The sequence below is a fragment of the Perca flavescens genome, chromosome 14, assembly GCF_004354835.1.
Source record: "Perca flavescens isolate YP-PL-M2 chromosome 14, PFLA_1.0, whole genome shotgun sequence".
Taxonomy (NCBI): domain Eukaryota; kingdom Metazoa; phylum Chordata; class Actinopteri; order Perciformes; family Percidae; genus Perca; species Perca flavescens.
In genome coordinates this window covers 20,807,290-20,827,523 of record NC_041344.1, presented here as the reverse complement: position 1 = coordinate 20,827,523, position 20,234 = coordinate 20,807,290, and the positions used below count along the sequence as shown (strand labels likewise).

The 20,234-nt window shown below is 38.1% G+C and overlaps 1 protein-coding gene and 1 non-coding gene across 2 annotated transcripts; both read left to right on the top strand.

Moving 5' to 3' along the window:
* The first annotated feature begins 14,029 nt into the window (after positions 1–14,029).
* trnae-uuc (transfer RNA glutamic acid (anticodon UUC)) lies at positions 14,030–14,101 on the top strand. Its single transcript has one exon. It is a non-coding gene; the product is annotated as a tRNA-Glu (tRNA).
* A 3,925-nt stretch (positions 14,102–18,026) lies between these two features.
* bet1 (Bet1 golgi vesicular membrane trafficking protein) lies at positions 18,027–20,217 on the top strand. The gene is made up of 4 exons (XM_028597994.1): positions 18,027–18,278; positions 18,515–18,621; positions 18,886–18,942; positions 19,506–20,217. Exons 1-4 carry the CDS (start codon positions 18,260–18,262, stop codon positions 19,659–19,661), a joined length of 339 nt encoding a protein of 112 aa, XP_028453795.1. The 5' UTR covers positions 18,027–18,259; the 3' UTR covers positions 19,662–20,217.
* Positions 20,218–20,234: the final 17 nt, after the last annotated feature.

Sequence of the window (20,234 nt, the reverse complement as noted above, 5' to 3'; positions counted from 1 at the left end):
TTTTAATGATGTGTTCTTTCTGCTTGTGTTCAGTGAACAAGTCATAAGAGAGACTCACTAATCTGTCAATCAATAACTCCTTCCTCATAAGCAACTGGGAATTTAAAATCACTCACAATTATGCATAGATAAACAGATTATTGTGGATTTGTTCGTGGGGTCTTCAGGATACACATTAAGCCTGTTTAGTTTGCCTGAGAGACAGCAGAAAATGGACAGGGACCCAGGAGAACTACACTGTGTGCATGCTGAAAACTGAATGAGACAACTGGACCTGCCTCATTTCAGTAGTGTTGATTAATCAATTCATAAAACTGGCATTTATGTCCATCACGGAGTTGCATGATAATCGGAGTATTTGTACTTTTGTGGTGATGACAGCTGATTTTGACCATAACCTTGTATAATTTGATATTAAAGCGCCCATATTATGCTCATTTTCAGGTTCATAATTGTATTTTAAGGTTGTACCAGAGTAGGTTTACATGGTTTAATTTTCAAAAAACACCATATTTTTGTTGTACTGCACAGCTCTCTCTCACTGCTGCAGATCCTCTTTTTTATTTTTTAGATAATTTTTTGGGGAATTTTAGGCCTTTAATTGACAGGACAGCTGAAAATGTGAAAGGGGAGAGAAAGAGAGTGGGAATGACATGCAGCAAAGGGCTAGAGGTCAGAATCGAACCCGGGCCTGGAGGAGTGAGCCTCTATATATGGCCGCCCGCTCTACCAACTGAGCTATCTGGGCACCCTGCAGATCCTCTTTTCACCTTGTCTCTGTTTTAGCTACAGAGTGAGACCTCTTTTCTTCTTCTTCTGTACTATCTTTGACTGCACTCGCACCTGCGCAGTAGCTCAGATCGTCGATCATTTCAGCTAGCTCCATAGACAGTAAAAGAAAGGCTGTTTTCTCCAACTTCAGTCAGTTGCAAGGCAAGATTAGCTGGGAGACTTCTAAACAAGGGTGCATATGTAAGTAGTTCTTTTGTAGATTATGGTGAACTTGTGTGTGCTAGCATGCTAACGCTAGCATGCTAACGGTTGTGGTTAGCCAGCTCATTTTGGCTAGTGACGAAGAAAGCCGTGCAGATTTTGAACAGCTCACCCGGAGACTGAAGGCAGGACACATTCAGAAACCCATCTATCACTCAAAACAGCATGGATGGATTTTTTTCAAAGTTTGTATGCGTGTGGAAGCACCAGAGACACAAAATAACACCCCAAATCCCAGAAAAAGTGTTTTTTTCATAATATGGGCACTTTAAGCCTAATATTTTCCTCTTTTTGGGTGTATGCATTTGTCAGTTGAAGCATTGTCAGAATTCTGCATATATGCTCCATTTTCCAAAATGTATTTTATTTGAAAATATTTCCCATTTCCCTGGACTATATAAAAGCCCTCCAACAAAACTGAATAGGTTCTAGCTATGTGGTTTTAACATCTTATCTTTTATTCGGCCTGAGTCATACTCAATTCTGAGGGACTTTCCATGTTGGTTCAAATGTTTTAGTCAAAAGATGCAAAAAGTCACAATGTGAAGTTTGAGGACATTTATACTGTAAGTTAAATTTTAAGTAACATGTTTCACATTCCTATCTATATGTCTCAGATTTAATGTGAAATAGGTTTATTATTGACATAGGCAACTGACTTATGACTTCACTGAGACTCTGATCTTTTTTCTTGGAATGACGTGGTAAATCTGGTCCTAGAGATTGAAAATCATATTATAAAAAATAATGCAACAAACTAACTCTTCACTCTTCATTTCTTCAATGACTTGCAACTTGTTGGTCGTAACTTGCAGATGACTTCATATGTGTTAGACTTACTTGTTTGTCATCTGTACAGCATATAACACCCTTTGTCCTTTAAACTTGATTCGGATAAGGAAAAACTCCCTAAAAAACCCTTTCACAGGAAAAAACCTAAGGAAGAGCAACTAGACGGATAGACATGCAATAGATGTATGTTCAGAATGACCGAAATAATGAAATTACAGCATAGACAATCCAAATGACAAATACTATACATATAATGTAAACATATATGAAAAAAAAAATGGATCTGGGAAGATTTCAAGCAGCTTCCAGGTGTACAGGTAAACATGCCAGAAAAACCCCTGACACTTAAAACACTGTCTTGCAGTGTGATTTAAAAGACACAGTCAGGAATTAGCTCCTAGTTTCTAAATTGGCCTTGAGTTGCCCTTTACCAAATAAAGGAGGAAAACAAATGCAAGCTGAAAGCTTCCATCTAAAAGTGTGCTATTTGATGCAGAAAAAACATAAAAAGATTCTAATTCAACCAGACTGACTTGTATTAGTCTTGAATTACAATGACAAAGTAAAGAGTAAGATTGTTTATGCCACAGTTTTACTTTGTTAGTTTTCTCTCCTGATAGTGCTTTGATGACTCATCGTTCGAGCCGAGCAAGGGGTGTTGGGAGGATATAATTTGCATTGTGTCATCTGAGGAATTAACAACCCTGTGAAGAGCTAACCTCAGTCTAATTAGGATGTGTCTGTCTAAATAAAGATTTTTCATGTTAACGTGTAACCCTTTCCACAAATATTTATCAGCAAAGACATCAATGAAGGTCATGCCTAATGTATTCCTGACAGAATTATGTTGATGTGATCTTCTCTGCATGGACACAGCAGGAGCAGACAGACTGTGCCAATTACTAATCATGTCAATCAATCTTAATATACAGACAGATGTTATTATATGCCTTGCCATTAAGGGTCAATGTTCCTTCAGAGCTTGGACAGTGAAGAGGATTGATTTTATACATTAAACTAGGTGGCACTGTTGCTCCTCCTTCAGTCTTACTAATGTTTGAGAGATTTAAAAAAGTGCCATTGCATTAATAACAGCATTTTGATTGATGTGATCAGTGACATCTCAAAATCAATCATGGTCAAGATATCAATAATATTAGTGCTTTTATAGTGCTGTGATCTTTACAATAAAATGAAGGAGTGATTAAACCCTGTGCTCTCACACAGTGCTCTATAATAGTAGTCATGTTGTGGTTATGATACACTTGCTGCATTAGCTAAAAGATAAATCCATTTCTTTTACGTGGCCTCCGGCTTTAGATTTCCATTATCTTAGCTATGACAAATTCAGGTTCAAAGTCGCTCTTTTTAGAAAATACTGCCGCCCTAATACCTCTGCTTGCTTTTATAATCAGATTACAGCTCATATAGTCAAATTGTACTTTCCAAGGCGGAAAAGTGGGTCAGGATGTTTTAGATTCAAAAAGGCAGCATGGGATCTGACTGCTCCTCCCACACTTATTTCCTCTTTTTTGAAGATACCAGGTGTCTTCAGAGGGTGGTGGTGTCAACTTAAAGTCACCGTGTAACTTCAGTGAAACTTGATAAAACAGCTTCATCCTCACCCACAGCTGCTACCTTGATAACAATTTGCCAATCCTATTTATTGATTATGATGCTTTTGCATTCTACAGAGTCATACTTTGACCACAATGAAATTAGAAAACTTGGTGACATGATTATACTTAAGCTGCTATAAAATATATTTAATATGTTTAATGTGAAAGCGATCGCTTATTAAAGGAATAAGATAAGACAAGACAAAATTGGATACGATAATCCAGAAGGACAAAAGAAATAAAACTGATACACTGTGCAGTAAAAACCTAGGCTACCTTGGCTTTGTCTCAGTTGTGTGGCTCTCTTTTGACTATAATGGACATTAGCTAGTTCAGAACAGCACTGTAATCTGTGGCAATGTGTCAATAAGCAGCACATTTATGAAGGCCACAGAGCACTGGGACAGTATTAGCACTGTTGTGAGAATAATGTATTGTAATAAAAAGGCTGTAGTTCAGCCCATGCACTGGAAAACATTGTCAAATTTAGCACATTGCTATGCTCTTCCCTGTGTGTAATTTGCAAACAAGCCTCATTATGTGCACCATAAGGTTCCTTCATCGTTATGCACATCTGCCACTGCAATGATTCAGTGGGAATTTACTCTCAAAATACTGCCCAAACCCTCCCGCCTGGACGTAAATGCATAAACTGTACCTGGGCCAGGCCAGCTTTGGTCACAATAAGTATTCTACAAGCGCAACAAAACAGGAGGTTTGACATTATGCCACATCCCTGAGGGGAGATTACCGTAGAGTAATTCATAGCACTACTCAGCAAACTATGAATTACTTGTCAAAGCTTGTCATGCCAAGCACCGGGGGTGTAAGAGGGTGCTGGAACTGAGCCCTGGTGAGACTCAATTATAGCAGGACAAAGGCATACGCTGCGGTGACATATTGAAGGGAGGAGAAGTGCAGCAGACCAAAGCTTTTGTAACATGAGGGACACAGCAGTGCATAAAACTTGTGATTCTGTTTTTGGTGTGTTCGTAAGCCTTTCAAATGGAATTCACAGAAGGGTAGGCTTTGTCTGGTTTGCTCTTTTGCTGAGAGAAGAAATGTCCTATTCATGACAGTTAATAGAAAGCTGTCAGGACTGTGGTAGCAGCAAATGATTCAGCGGTGTATCAGCACGTCTGTGCGGTCACTTCCCTGACTTTCCCCACCATTAAAATTGAGAGTGCAAAGACTCGAATGAAAATATGAAAATGAGGCCAGAGCAAAACAGCTTGCACATTAATGCTCTTGTCTAACCACGTTGGAATGAAAGAGCTCAAGTTGGCTGCAGGAATTGAACGCAATGACAGAAATGTTTTCTCAATATGATCAAAGACAACAAGCTCAATCTGCTCCTGGCTGGTTTAGGTCTCAGTCAGCTGAATTGTGTCTCTTCGGCTTACAAACTTTTCTTCTTCAAGTGGTCATACAGAAAAAGCTAATTAGCGCACGCTAGTATTATTATTATTATTATTATTATACATGCCTTTTCATCTTAACTATTCATTATCGTTGTCTACTGGGATAGGCTCCATTCCATTTTAGAGGACTCTCACCTTTATAAGCTGCAAAAAAACAATAAACACGTCCTTCCTCGTATATGGTTTCTCTTGGATGACTCTCAAACAAATGCAATTACCTACTTTAGTGGATTTGCTTAAGTAAGTGAATCGTTTTTGCCCAACCATTCTAAGACTTTGTAAATAAGTCAAAGTGAGTGATAAAGCTTAGGGAAACTGTGTATGTGTGGGAGACTTAAAAATCATGGGTGATCCCTGCAGACCAATCGAAACCAATAAAAGCAACGGCTTTTATCGATGTAGCCCACACTGTAGCTGAGCAGCAGAGTTTAGAGTTACATACTGTAGGATACTTTGTGTGATGGCGACAACTTCCATAAGTGGGAACGGTAAAAGAAAGTGTAGTGGAATTTTTCTTGTCAGCAGCAGGGTTGTGCATCAAAAACACACGATGAGACGAATAAAGACATTTTTAGAAATAAACCAAAGTTTGGTCTTTGAGTATTTATTATATTTGCAAATATAGAGAATCACTGTTTCACAAGTACCAACAGCACATCTGAAAAAGTCCTTCTAACTAGAAACCTAAACGTCAAAACATCATAAAGAAAACCTCCGTTAAGCCACCCCTCTTAATTTATCTTTTAGCATGGCCATAGTTGAAAAGAGACATTATTAACAGTCACACCATTGTATCACCTTCCCCTCTCCTCCTGTTCTTAACATTAGCCTAAACAATATCTCAGGAGACACGGTTCAGACAGTTTATGGCCTTCTTCACTTTATATGCTAAAAGTTAAAACAAAATGAGAAGCTGGAGTTCCTTTAAAAAAAAAAAAAAAAAAAAAAAAACTCTACTAGGCTGAAAGTTCACAGTTGCCAGCTGTTTCACTTGGAGCCTTTTGAATCTACACATGAACAAAATTAATTATCTTGTAGAATATTAAAACAATCATTGACAATAAGGTTAAAATAAAATGTTGCCATGACAAAAGATAACACAGCAGAGGATATGACAAGTGTGTATTCTACAAACAAACACACAGACAGAGCATAAAATAGGCCATATCCTTTATTGGGGGAATGTTGAATTGCTTCCTACCAATTTAATAAACTTAAAACTTTGTCCCTTTTTTTAAGATTAAATAAAAACAGTGAACCGCTGCAACGAACATGCTTGGGAGGCTCTGAATGAAAAAACAAAATAATCATGAAAACAAATGTAGTTCAAGGCTTAAGACAAAGAGTAGAAGAGCAGCAAATATTAGAAACCGCTGTGACCGAGCACACTAATGTACTGTAGCAAGCATTTGTCACCAATAAGTTCCCATTTATATTATATTCCTGTACATAGATTTCATAAGAAAGCATACTCTGCTGTTGCTATACTAGCAAGTCAGTTCCTCTCTTTGTACTTCATTTAATAAATCAGTTACGCATTGGGTTTTTTAGGACATTTTACGAACAAGATTTTAGTGTCTTCTGTTTGAGTCAGTAGGCTCGTTCGAGATGAGCCAGATCTGCGCAGAATCGATCACCGGCGATCGCCGCCCAATGCATGCCGGTTAGATTTGTGTCCGACTTGATCCCGACTTGCTCTGACGTCATGCACACGTGGGCAACGATAATCTCACGAGACCAAGGCGGCCGCAGTTCTGAGACGCAGGTAGCGCAGTTGCTTTTCACCAACTGCAAGAGCCAGGCGGACGCAGGTGGACCCACTGCATGCTGGGAAACGCCGGCCTCTCAGCTGATTGAACAGCTGATTGGTTCAGAATCGACTCAACATGATGATGTTTTATATAAACTTTATTGATTTTTAATCGGAGGGATTTTAACTGCTATTTGTCTGATTTAAAGGCTTATTCTGTACAGAACACCTGTTGTGAGGCCGATAGTTACGTTTAGAAGTCAGAGAGACTAAATCTGTTTAGGTTATGGATCATCTACAGTCTGTTGGTAATTAAAATCAGCAACAGATCGCATGTAGAGAATTTTGACAGCTACTCTGTCATAATAAAATCAAATGGAGACTGTGTAGGAGCTGATATATGGGTCTGATAACATTTTATTAAATCGGAATCGAACCACAGTGTTTGTGTCACTTCTTGTTCAGCCTGAAGGCTGCTGGAATCAGCTGGAAAACTGTCCGACTTGAGAGCGGACTTTTGTCACCGCCCCCGGCTGCTGCCGCCTGCTCTCGTCTACTTTACAGGCGAGGCGCAGTTCATCTCGAACGAGCCTAATATACCAAAAATGATTCCTGGACAAATTACATTTGTTATGTCTATAAATGTTTGCTGCTGACTGGAAGTGTTTCCCAAAACAGGTTGTAGTATTCAAACGTCCTGAGACAAATGTTTGCCTGAATCAAGGAAATAACAGAGTATGTTTTTAAAAAAATTATTTACATCTTAATTTGCACCACAACTCCTTAAAGTGATGGTTCGGAGTAATTTCACCCTAGAGTCTTTTGCACCATGACCTCGAGCCAAACACCCTCCCAGAAGCTTTTTTTAGCTGGGTCTAGCGTTGGGAGAGTTAGCGTAGCAGCGTTATCAGCTGAATAGCTTAGCGCAGGGGCTAATGGACCCACGTTTGTATATCGTAAATGACCCCACTAATAATGCCCGAAATGATACCAAACTTCTACACTAGTACAAATAGGTTATGTACTCATAAAACGATGGATTGGAAAATTTGTAAGTACACCAGAAGTTTATAAACACTTGCCTGCTCTCTTCTGCTCTCTGTTGCTGCAGCTGCTGCTACCTGCAGTTAGACGAGTGCTTAGGGCCGTCTACAAATTATTACACCGAAAAGAGATACAACAAAAATATTTATTAATTTAATGATTAAATAAGGTAATGTCTCCAAACTTACCTCAGTTATTACTTGTCCCCTGCTAGTTATGCTACAGCACTTAGTTAAAAAAAAAAAGTTAAATTAAAAAATATTTTTGTTGCATCTCTTACAAACTTTCCAATCAATTGTTTTATGAGTACATAACCTATATGTACTACTGTAGACGTTTGGTATCATTTCGGGCATTATTAGTGGGGTCATTTACCAGATACAAACGTGGGTCCATTAGCCCCTGCGCTAAGCTATTCAGCTGATAACGCTGCTACGCTAACTCTCCCAATGCTAGACCCAGCTGAAAAAAGCTTCTGGGGGGGTGTTTGTTCGAGGTCATGGTGCAAAGGACTCTAGGGTGAAATTACTCCGAACCATCACTTTAACATCAGACCAATGAGCTGGCCATTTATAACATTTATCTGTTGTAGTTATGGCTGATTCTGGGGCAGGGCCATCACAGAAAAGAAGGAAATTAAACAAAGAACAACTAAAAGCTAAAAGGAAAAGTGAAAGAAGAGTCACACTCAGTCTGGCTTTTAACAGATGGAGACAATTACCGGATTGTAAATGATCCAAACCGAGCCCAAATTGGCCCTCAGGTATGTTGTGTCAATTTCATTCATAAAATAACTTTAGATTGGGCAATGTGGTTGTACGCCAGTCCGTGTTTGTGTTGGCCTACTATTTTCTTTTCCCTTGCCCCAAAAGAATAATCTTTAAAAAAAAAAAAAAAACATAAAGTATGCTCTAAAGTTGATGAATTGTTATGAACTACCAAACAGTATATAAACTTCAGTGTGAAAGTTCATACTTTGCCTTGGGAATGGTTCGACAAAAAATGAATTAATGAAAAAAATATTTTTTGTCTAATTATACAAAGTATGATATAAAGCCCACTAAATGGCCTTAGGCAACTTATGGCCCATGTTTCTTCCAAGGTTGCAGACCATTCAATGCCCTTTCATAAGAGGTAATTGCTCACCCAAGTGTGTTAAATAGGAAAGTGAGCACTGGTGAAATCTGATCAAGACTAAATACTGACAAAAAAACTGAAAAGGTAATAGGGTTGTCAGTGTATCAGTAATGTATTTTATTCATAATTAAATAAAAAAAATATATTTTTAAAGTAGTAATGCAGATTGTATGTAGCAAGAATGTACTCCGGTAGTTGCACTTTTGCACTGGAGCAATCAGCTTCAGACTGAATGATGCAAAGTGAGAAGGTATTTCAGCATGATTACCATAATGCAAGATAATTCCCACCAGGTGTAGATTCACTTACATTCTGTTGCATCATGCCTTGAGGTAAATTGATTCAAATTGGTTGATTGAATCTCAAGGCATCTGTGTAGCTAGTGTGTTCAGCAAAGCATCCTCGGTCAGGTGAGTCCAGTCGGTGACCAAACGCACTTTGCCAGATGATTTAGAAGTAAAGCTGTACAGTAGAAAAGATAGAAGCTGGGTACTGGAGTTGAATGGCTTAAAACAAATATATTGCATTTTGTCTTATTTTGTTTTGTGTCCACGAATCAGTTTCAGCTGTGTTAAAGATAATGCAACTACTACATGCCACAACTACATGTATATGGATGTACTTTCCCTTCTGTGGTGTTATGGTTGCATTCCAAATGGATTCATAGCAATAGCAATGGCCAACATCAGTGGAAACACACAGCTCACATATCTTCACTTTTTCTCCCAGCCGGTGTTCATTTAGCAAACTAATAACACATTTGCCGTTTTAAGTGTATCTAGAGAAGACAGTATTGACTATTAGTGATGTCTGTCTGTCTGTCTGTCTGTCTGTCTGTCTGTCAGAGAAAGACAGAGGAAGTATAAGGGGCAACGCCCAGGAGTCAGATGACATTACATCAAGGGTCAGATAAGAAGACAGTGATGTAAATTGCAATCAGACACACTTTGAATGACATGTATTGATAAAACGTCATCTGTTAGAAAGGCCTAAATAGTCTTGTTTACATCATGATCACAATGAAAATAAAGTCAGTCAAGCCCAGCTCCCAGTGGGGTGTGCAACGCTGAAGTTAATCAATATTTCATTTCTTTTGTAAATGGTGTTGCATCTTCTTTGTCAAGGGAGTCAGTTTCAGTGTCAATCAATGAATCAAAGCTCAATTTGAACAAGATAAAGAAAGACAATGAACTTATATGATCAGATTTTATTTAAATGGGGAATTTAGCTGCATTTCCATTGGGATTGAAGGGGGTCATCAGGTTGCTGACACAGACACACTGACCGGCAAACGCACTGATGCACAGATGAGACGAATGAATAAGAACATGGATCCAACAGGCTAACAACTTATTTTAGTCTGAGTAATAGTCTGAATAGTATAATAGTGAAATTTTCATGCCATTGGACCTTTAATAAGAAATGATGAAATGGGGAACCTAAAAAATTACACACTGTATATGCATGTACACACATACATATCTGCATCTGCTCAAAATATAATGTATAGAGACAAGATTTAATAAGAGAGCGGAGTTCTCTCTGGCGTAATGACAGATGTTGTTCTGCGTTTTAAAACAGCTTCTCCCTAAGCATTTGTTTTCATTTGGAAAGTTAAAAGGTCTGGCATTTACGATGCTGCAGAACATTTTGTTTAATATGCTGCTTATTTCACAGATTACTCCATAATTTCCCAGTGGTCACCAGCATTACAGATCTCGGGAAAGTCATGAAATCCTAATCTCATTAAAACTGCACAGGGCATCATGAACACACAACTACCCACCCTAGAATGGGCAATAGCAGTCTTTCTGCAAATACAAATGTGCAATATCTGACTTTTTTTATTATTGTATTTACTATTTGTATTGTTTCACCCGCTTTGTTTATTATGTATAATCTTTTGCCTTTATAAGGGTACTGTCATTTTATTTGTGTACCACTGAGGGTGAGTTACGGAAAACTTTCATTGGACAGCTGCTGTCCAATAACAATAAAACGTATTCTATTCTATACTGATCAAGAGTTTGAAAAGCGTCTCTCAGCTTAGAGCCATGTGGTGCAATCTATGTCCTTATGTACTCAAACCTGCATACTTTCCCTCTTTTCAAAGCCTCTGTTTTTATATTTGACTCTGACTGACTGAGATACAACAATTTGAAATAAATATGTAGCCTATAGATCAGCCAAGGTCAGTTTTTATTTCATTATGGCAATTTCTCCAATGACACTTCACTTTCCAAGGGAGAACAGTGCAGTTGTCACCAGTACCCGTCCCCTCATCTTTCAGCCAATCACATGTGCTCTCAGTCTCTTAGCAGGCTAACCAAATGTTGCTAAAATGTAGCCAGCCAGCTCTTGTTAGCTAGATCAACAACAATGCTAAAATAATTCTGAAATAAAAACACATTGCACAGGTACAGTACTGTAGCCTCTTCTTTATCTATGTTAACAAGGCTACATTCTAGCTATTAACTAGACAGCTGATTAGCCGGGTTGGCTTGTGAGCTCTTTGCAGCTACCTTATTTTTACAGGCAGACTTTTTCATTGGCTCTTGAAACCAAATTGATCTAGCTGGCTTGCAGGTAGGTTGTTAGGGCATAGGGGATTGGCTGAGAGGTAAGGGGGCGGGCACAACTCCACTGACATGTGAGACTAAAAACATTGGAAATAAAGGCATTATGAAATAAAAACATGAAACTGAAATGAAAATAAACAATGATGAAATAACATCATAATAATTGAGTTATAGTAATTTATAAGATAATTCTCATAGTTTATTTTTTAAATGGGCTATATTTTACTTTGTGTTCATGCGATTACTTATTTCATAATGTCTTAAATATTGAACACTGTGGGACTCCACAGGTTCCCTCTAGCTGGCTGTTTGTCTTTTGTTTACCCTCCACCCTCTCCCTCTCATACTCCTCTCTCACTGCCTTCCACCTCACCCAGAAATCACAGTTTTATATTACTCCAAATTATAATCCTTATACTAATGAATGAAAGAATTTAGGTCCATTCTGAACAACACAGCCATCTATTCAAGATCCAAATCCTCATATAATAACGATTTAACAGCCAGAACATTTTGAGCATGACTAAAGGGCTGGCAGAGTTCTTTTAACTGCAGTTCAAAGCAATGTTAAGTGTTGGAATCAAAATCCTTTCTCCTGAGACTAATAGTAGGAAGCACAATAGGGTACTTTTGATCTTTCCTCCAGCATGTTTTTCTACTCCTCCGTCATCTGACTCATTCATTGCTCCATTCTCTGGAGAAATTATGCTAATCAGGCTGAGCCAGATATTGTTAAGCATCAGCAGTATCCAGTTAGAGGTGCAGTGCCGAGATAGATGAATATTTCTCATTTTCAGCTAATAACGATCACTGCCAAATCCCAGTAGCATTGCACATACACTTCCATATTACTTTCATCCAGGGCCGGAGTGGGACTCATTTTTTAAAATTTTTTATAATATAATTAAAACCTTAGGATATCAATGTATTTTTGTAAAATATCATTCAGTGCAAACACAGTTAAGTGTTGCTTTCCAATGTAGATGTATTAGAAAAGTTACCAACAGTATAATTTACAACAACACAATGTAATGTTCAACAATATCAGAATCTATTTTCTGTGCAAATTAGTGTTCACAGATATCCAAACCTTGAAATGCTATAAAATATATAAAAACATAAAAGAAAAAGAAATAAAAAAAGAAATAAAGAATACAAGAAAATGTATTCCATTTTCTAATGACCCATCATCTCTTTTGTATAATGTTTCATATTACTTTCATCCTATTCCCTTTCAATATATTTACTATTCTAATTTAAATGATAATATTCATGATGGTTCACTAATTTGGGCATAGAAAAGTGATTATATTGTAACTATTCTGATCATGTTTGCTTGTTCCCACACTGGCACAACATCTTACATATGCCTTCCACACTGAGAGCAGCTATCCCTTGCACACTACTGGGTCCTGGCTCTGCTATTTAGTGTTAAATAACACTAAATATAATGTCAAACATTGTCATATTTCTCAGCACAAATCTCCTCTTTTTAGAAAGCTTTCCGATCAAGTCATTTCCATTAATGTAGTGCTGAATCATCGGGCATCATTGATTATCTCAGGGCGTTTTTTCATATAGGCCAGGTCAACACCACTCTTCATTAATATGAATTCTATTTCTTATAATATTCACTCAATGAGCAATCCTACCTGCCCACCTGGAGTTAGGAGCTGGTGCTTGGTAGTGGCTCTGCATTGTCACTTATAGCAGCAAACTGGACTAGTGGCAGCTAGGAGCTGCAAGGTACGCGTTGGTTTGCAGGCAACGTTGTGTTATGTTTTGCTCGACCGCTAGCATTCTGCACGTCCTCCTAACTAGCTTAGTTTACACGTCTCATCGTCTTCATTTGGGGTTTCACTTTGGCTGGTTTTAATGAAAACGTTCCTCAGTTTAGGTCATCTGGCCGCATCACTTCTTATAGCTTTCCCTTTTTTTATTTCTCGTCTTTTCAGCGCTGCATTTGCACTTTCTATTATCCATTTTTGTAGCTTCTTTTTGCTCGACTGTAACATTCTCCAACATGCACCACTGACCGAAAGGTAGCCTGCCATAGGCCGACGTGACGGTTTGTTTGTTTTTTTAGCAAGGTGTCGTCGGAGGAGTCAACATATAAATACGTCATCATTAACTACGCTGCACTCTGGAGTGGCCTGCGAGAAAAATTAAATAAAAATGATGAATGAAAAGAGTGGCCTGCAGTGTAGGCAACCTAGGGGACAGCATCCATGATATATTTCAACTATATATATTTCATCCTAGTGCCATTGACCACCGACCCTCATGACCAAAAAAACAGACCGGCCCACCAGGAATTCCCCCGGTGCTCCGATTAGCCAATCCGGGCCTGATTCTAATTCATCATAGATCATTTATTGGAACATTATTTTTGCTTTATGTGCAGAATAGCCAATGCAGTCCTCCAGCAATCACTTATCTTTTTCTGTAATTTCTTTTTCTATAGTAGGCTAGTTGAAATACAAATGAATAAGTATTGATAATACGAATCATCGTTTGACATTTAGGGGAAAACACTTTTTGCTTTCTTCCAGAGTTAGATGAGAAGATTGATACCACTCTCTGCGCAGAATTACCGTTACACTTCAGTATTTGTACAGATCAAACAAACAAGATGCAAGTTAAAAGAGTGAATTTGGTCATTTGTGACAGTCACGAGAGACACCACTATGTATCTCCCATATGGTCTAGCGGTTAGGATTCCTGGTTTTCACCCAGGCGGCCCGGGTTCGACTCCCGGTATGGGAACTGCAGTTTTGAATTAGCAGTTGTATCTAGTAGTACTTTCCTGACATCCTGTCTCTCACGTTCTGCATAAGGCAGGTCTGCTGGTTCCTTCCAGCGAATGATTGAGAAGATTTTCAAAGAGTATGTTTACATAATTTACTATGTATCTGGGAAGTTTTAATTGGAGATGATTGCAATTGATGAAGAACAGACGGCGATACACTGGTAAGAGAATATTACATTTAAACATGTATCCAGTTTATTTGAATAGCTCACCTTATTGTATATTGTGTAAACAGCTAACTTCATTTAGTATTTGATGTTGTGTTTTCTTTTGCAGGGTGCAAATGTTCCACCACAACAAGGTCTGGCAATGGTTGGCTGTAACTTAGTCCAGCAATAGTCAAGTGCCCTTATAGGAATCCCTAACTGTTAACTGTAATCATTATTAAAATCTCTCCACAAAAATTGCCTGTGGGTCCTGTGTGTGTAAAAAAAAAAAATCTAATTTCCCCAAAGCGATTAATAAAATAATTCTTCTTATTCATATCCACCATACAGTCATAAGAGTGGTATCATTCCTCTCATTTACTCTCTGAAAGAAAGAAAAAAGTGCATTTCCCAAAATGTTGAACTATTCCTTTAATTATCCCTAATATTACATGGATTATCCCTGAGAAGCTTTTGCCAAATCGTGTGTCTGATATATTTGTCCTCGTTGCAGAAAATAACCGATGGCATTGACCACAGAACATTCAAATCTGGTAAAGACATTTAGGCTAGAACATGTACATAATATAGAATATGGCTGCCTGTAACACACAGCTTACTGTGTACACGGGACTGCTTAGGCATATGTGCATGTGTGTACACTCAAGCCAAAGTGTGCACGTTAAGTGTGCTCAGGATTCACAGAGTTTCAATAAGGATTAAGACCAGTTTCCAAACGTCTAAATGCCTTTCTCCACTCTAAAGACCCATCTGATAAATTCAATCCTCTCAGATCCTAAGGCTGAGACGCACACACAGTTCAATCAATATCCTCTGTTTCTTTGACACACGTGCAAAGGTCATGCATGCAGCAAGGCCTTTGGGTGATACATAAAAAGATGAGTGCTGGTGCATTAAAATGCATTATGGTAGATAGGAGCTTACAGTTGTATGTATTCAAAATGGATTGGATTGGAATAAATTAACATCATGAAAGTCATTTTAATCTCCTATATCATATTGCCTGTCTCCTCTAATAATGGCACAAGGCCAGGTGAGGGATGATTGATGTGGGGATAAGGAAAGCTAATCACTGCTAAACAGCACCTCTAGGATTTTGGAAATATTGCTAAACTCTTTTCTATCCTACACAGCACAGATGGATGTGTCAGTAAGCCCCCGTTATTAAATCACCAAAGGATATTCATCTGAAAGGAAACAATCTGTCTGTGTCTTAAAGGAACACCATAGCATTTTCTCCATAAAATATTATGTTTCTCCCATCAAAGGGAGATTGACCCATTGCTGTTTGTTGCTTTTAGGTTGAGTTTCAAAGATAACAAAAGCTGTTGTTTGTAAGCTGTTGTTTTCTTCTTAACTACAGCACTTTGTCTTGATAATTATATTTATTATATGTCCGATATTTTGAAATAATTGGGCCTGTTTTTGTGTTAAGGATGAGCAACTGGTATTAGCCTGGCAACCAATGTTTTGTTTTGTTTTGTTCAAAAATTAGGCCTAACAATAATTTGCAGGCCCTGCAATGATTCTGAGAATGTGCCAAAAAGAAGAAGAAGAATGAAGATCCCTTAGGCCAGTGCTTCTCAACGGGGGCGGTACCGCCCCCCAGGGGGCGTTCAGAAGATGATGGGGGGCGTTGGAGCAATATTTTGGAAAGGGGGGCGTTGAGGTTCACAATAACAAGATTCACAATAACAATACATGTTTACACTTAAACTACTAAAAAATCGGAAGTCTGTAACATTAAAAGCTGCCAGTTTACAGCACTGCAACTGGACGAGACCGGTATCATAACTCTTCTTCTCTTCTGTGCTTCTGTCAGCTTTGTTTGGCGCAGCTCCGTGCTGCCTTCATGGAAACGGGACGTAAGAGCATCATCTTAAATGAGCTCTGTAGGCTACCACGTGAAGCTGCGTTCGTTCAGATTTAAAAAAATTAAAATAAATAAAAGCAATCGCCGCGACGTCCTGTTCTATTCTTTACCCCCCCTCCCCTAATGTAGCACAACTTTATGGTGCGTTCTTTTTGTCTTGTAATCGCGACTAGTAGCTCAAGTGTGACGTCACATCCATTTCGAAAAACGAGTAACCGTGGGTTGTTGCGTTCTTTTTGTCACACAATACTACGAGTCGGAGAAAAGATGGATTTTTGTAACATTTTTAGTAACATTTAGGATTCTATTCACCCAGTTATTGACATATTACACACATATATTTCACAGTTTGATAAATGAAAATTACGTTTTGATTAACGTTAACGTTAGGCTACTGCTCTGCTTTCTGCTCAAGACTCGGCTTAAAGCGTCTCTAGCCAATTTCAGCTGCACAAGCTACAAAATAACTAATCAGGCGGTATTTAACTCTGTAGCGACATGCCTATAGGTAGCAGTATACAGTGCTATGTGTACGACTTCTTCATTTGGTTACAACAAAGACAAAAGTGCTTAAAATGGTAGAAAACAACAATGTTTACTACGTGTGATGCACGACGTAGCCATCTTTGAAAGTGAACTCTGGGTCCTCTGAGTTCAGACGACTTGACGAGTTTTATATACGACCTCGGTGGCGTTTTTTTTGCAACTACCGGTTCGTAACTCCGGAAAACAACTCGTAAATCGACTTCGGTGGACAAAAAGAACGCACCATTATATTTCACAGTAACAGTTTTTCGTCAGATCGTTTATAGAACACAACGTTTCCTACTGGACCTGAAGGCAGCTTAATTTCACGAGAGAGAAAGAAAAGCGACGGCCAGTTCAGGGCTTGTGTTTGGGGTTTTAAAACTTAAAAACTTAACTTAAAACACACCTCCACAAAACACAGCGCAATGTGGGGTTGCGTTTCTTCAAACGTTTTTTTCTGCTATTTATTCGTAAAACAGGCGATAGCACACCTAGACTCTTCTAACCTAGATTATTCTAACCTAGACTATTCTAACCTAGACTATTCAAAGCATAAAAAAGGGCTCTCACTAACTTTTAAAGGTTGTAAACTTATTTCCATTCGGCAGTAGGTGTCGTTCTTCAAGTCGTTTGACATCACCAAAATACTTTTCTGTGTGTGTGTGTGTGTGTGTGTGTGTGTGTGTGTGTGTGTGTGTGTGTGTGTGTGTGTGTGTGTGTGTGTGTGTGTTATTCTTCTGCTTTTACCCCTTGATAAGTGCCAGCTTGTTTTCCGTTGGAACATTTAGATTTGAATGAAAAATAGATTTGAATGTTAAATTGCTAAGCTGTTTCTGATTGGCTACTGTTAGTATTTGTAATAATAATAATAAAAATAATACATTTTATTTAAAGTGCCTTTCATGACACCCAAGGTCACTTCACAAACAAAAAAGGACATTCAAATTATAGTCATCTTCTAAAGGTGCTGAGGTTCACACCAGGGACATGCAGCAGGTCTTTTGATAATACCTAATTATAGTTTGAATGTTACATATCTAGTCGTTCTGCTGGTTTTTAATTTGAATGTCAAATGGTTGCATTTTTTTTTTAAACCTGTAAATATATAACATTTCTATTTACATGGCTTTTTTGATACATGGGAAACTAATACATGTGTTTGTCATTCAGTTATTTGACTTTTTGATTATTTTTGATAACAATAGTAACAACAATAATAGGCCTATATCATTAATTTTCGGGGCAATTAGCCTACATAATATTTGATGGGGGGCGTTAGGGACCTGGATAATGGATAGGGGGGCGCTGGCACAAAAAAGGTTGAGAACCACTGGCTTAGGCTCATATGTCAATGCTTAGGCTACGCGGCTTTTTCAGGCAAGAATTGTCCTCGTCGGACACCGTATGATGTCGTGGCGTTTGCTGATGTGTTCAAACTTGCCAGTTACCACCAGATTATCGTTAGCTGTAATTTCTATCTTATTTTGTCTGAATTTTGTTTTCTTACACGTTACATAAACCCTAACGTTAACCATCGCTTGTTCAAGATGAGGCGCGCCGGTTTGGGTAAGAGACAGACGTAACGTTAACGTTACATCTTAATTATAAACTCGTACCTGCTTGCTAACGTTAGTTAGCTAGCTAGCTAACAGCTAACATTAGCTAACGTATGCTATAATGTTACCAAAATGTGAATGAATGTGCATTGTTGTGTACTCCAGGCCAAAGTTTATACAACCCTACACGCTCCATAGGGCTACAATACGGACAAAATAGCTAACTAACGGTGTCGTTACATTAAGGTGAAGGAGGCACTGGGAATTATGTCGCAAGTGGATACAGTGTGTATGAAGAGGAAAATGAACATCTACAGGAGGGACTGAGATCTAAAGTCAGCGCTTTGAAAAGTGTAAGTAGTTAGCTAAATATTGATGTTTTTTTATTATTATTGGGGAATGCTACATAAAGCGACGTCTGTGTTGGCTAACTTTGAAATAGTTAGCTGTGGTTGTTCTAGCTAAATGTATCCTATGTAAATCTCTCATTGAAAATCTTTTCCTTTTTTTTCTCGTATCGACTAACGTTATAGGTCTAAAATAATGTACACTTAGCCTAGCTATTGCTTTATTGTTTTTTTAACTCACTGATATTGATATAGTGTTGATATTTACAGCTTTCTATCGACATTGGAACGGAAGTCAAATACCAGAATAAAGTACTGGAGGAGATGGTGAGTTTAATATTATTTTCTTACGGACTAATAAACCCGATAACAAAATACGATTCATACCACAATGTGAAACAAGTACTTCTTACAAGTAAATGTCTTGCATTCAAATCTTACTTAAGTACATAATTATTGGCAGCAACATGTACTTACACAATAAACAGTAAAAAACATTACTTTTAATTTATGAGTGTAATGCTATTTATTGATTGCTGGACGCAGCATTTTAATGTTGCAGCTGGTGGGGAGGGAGCTCCTTTTAACTACTATCTACTTATGGGTAGTTTAATCAATAATATTTTAGGATATATATATATATATATATATATATATATATATATATATATATATATAAAAAGTGGCGTAAAAATATTTCTCTCTGAAATGTAGTGGAGTTGAAGTATTAAATAGTGCCTCACCATTGTACTCAAGCACAGTATTTGAGTAAATGCATTTGGTTACATTCCACCACCGTCAAATACAGAAATGTTTTCTAGGATCTACATGTTAGTTTGTTTGCTGGCCTGCCTGGACTTTAAACTTTTCATCCCTCTTTCCAACACTAGGACTCAGACTTTGACTCAACAGGCGGCCTGCTTGGTGCCACCATAGGCAGAGTCAAGCAGCTGTCCAGAGGCAGTCAGACCAAACTGCTGTGCTACATGCTGCTCTTCTGCCTGTTTGTCTTCTTTGTCCTGTACTGGTTCATCAAGCTGAGGTGATAAGAGGACCCTGTTGGACTTGGCCTCTTGATTCCACATCTTCATCCCCAGTCTGCGCCATGCTCATACATCAAAACTAAACCAACAAAATGCTGATGAGGAAAGGCAGGGGTTTTTGGCTCAGCTTTATACGTGCCCATGTTGTGAGTATTTAACAGAATGACCCCCACTTTTAGTCATGAAAGTACTCCTACTGATGTGAAGTAGGAATCATGTATGTATATCTGAAGTAGACACTGTCAGTATATGTATGTACTTGATAGCAGCCCAATATACCTGGATGGAAAGATGAGACATAACATGTAAGAACTGTAGAAGATACTGTGTCAAAAACGTTAATGCAGTCGCAGGCACATTGTATGATAAACGTTGAAATGGCAAATGCGTCGATAGTCCCAGTTGTGTTGAGTGATTAAGTTATAGAATTATCAAGTGTACGGGCAAGAATGGCTATATTACAGCAATTGCATCCATACAGAATTAAGTGTTAATTGTTCATCTTCATTGTAAAAAAAATATTTTTAATGTAAATAAACAAATTTTATGTCTGAATTGACCAGTGTGTTTAAGTGT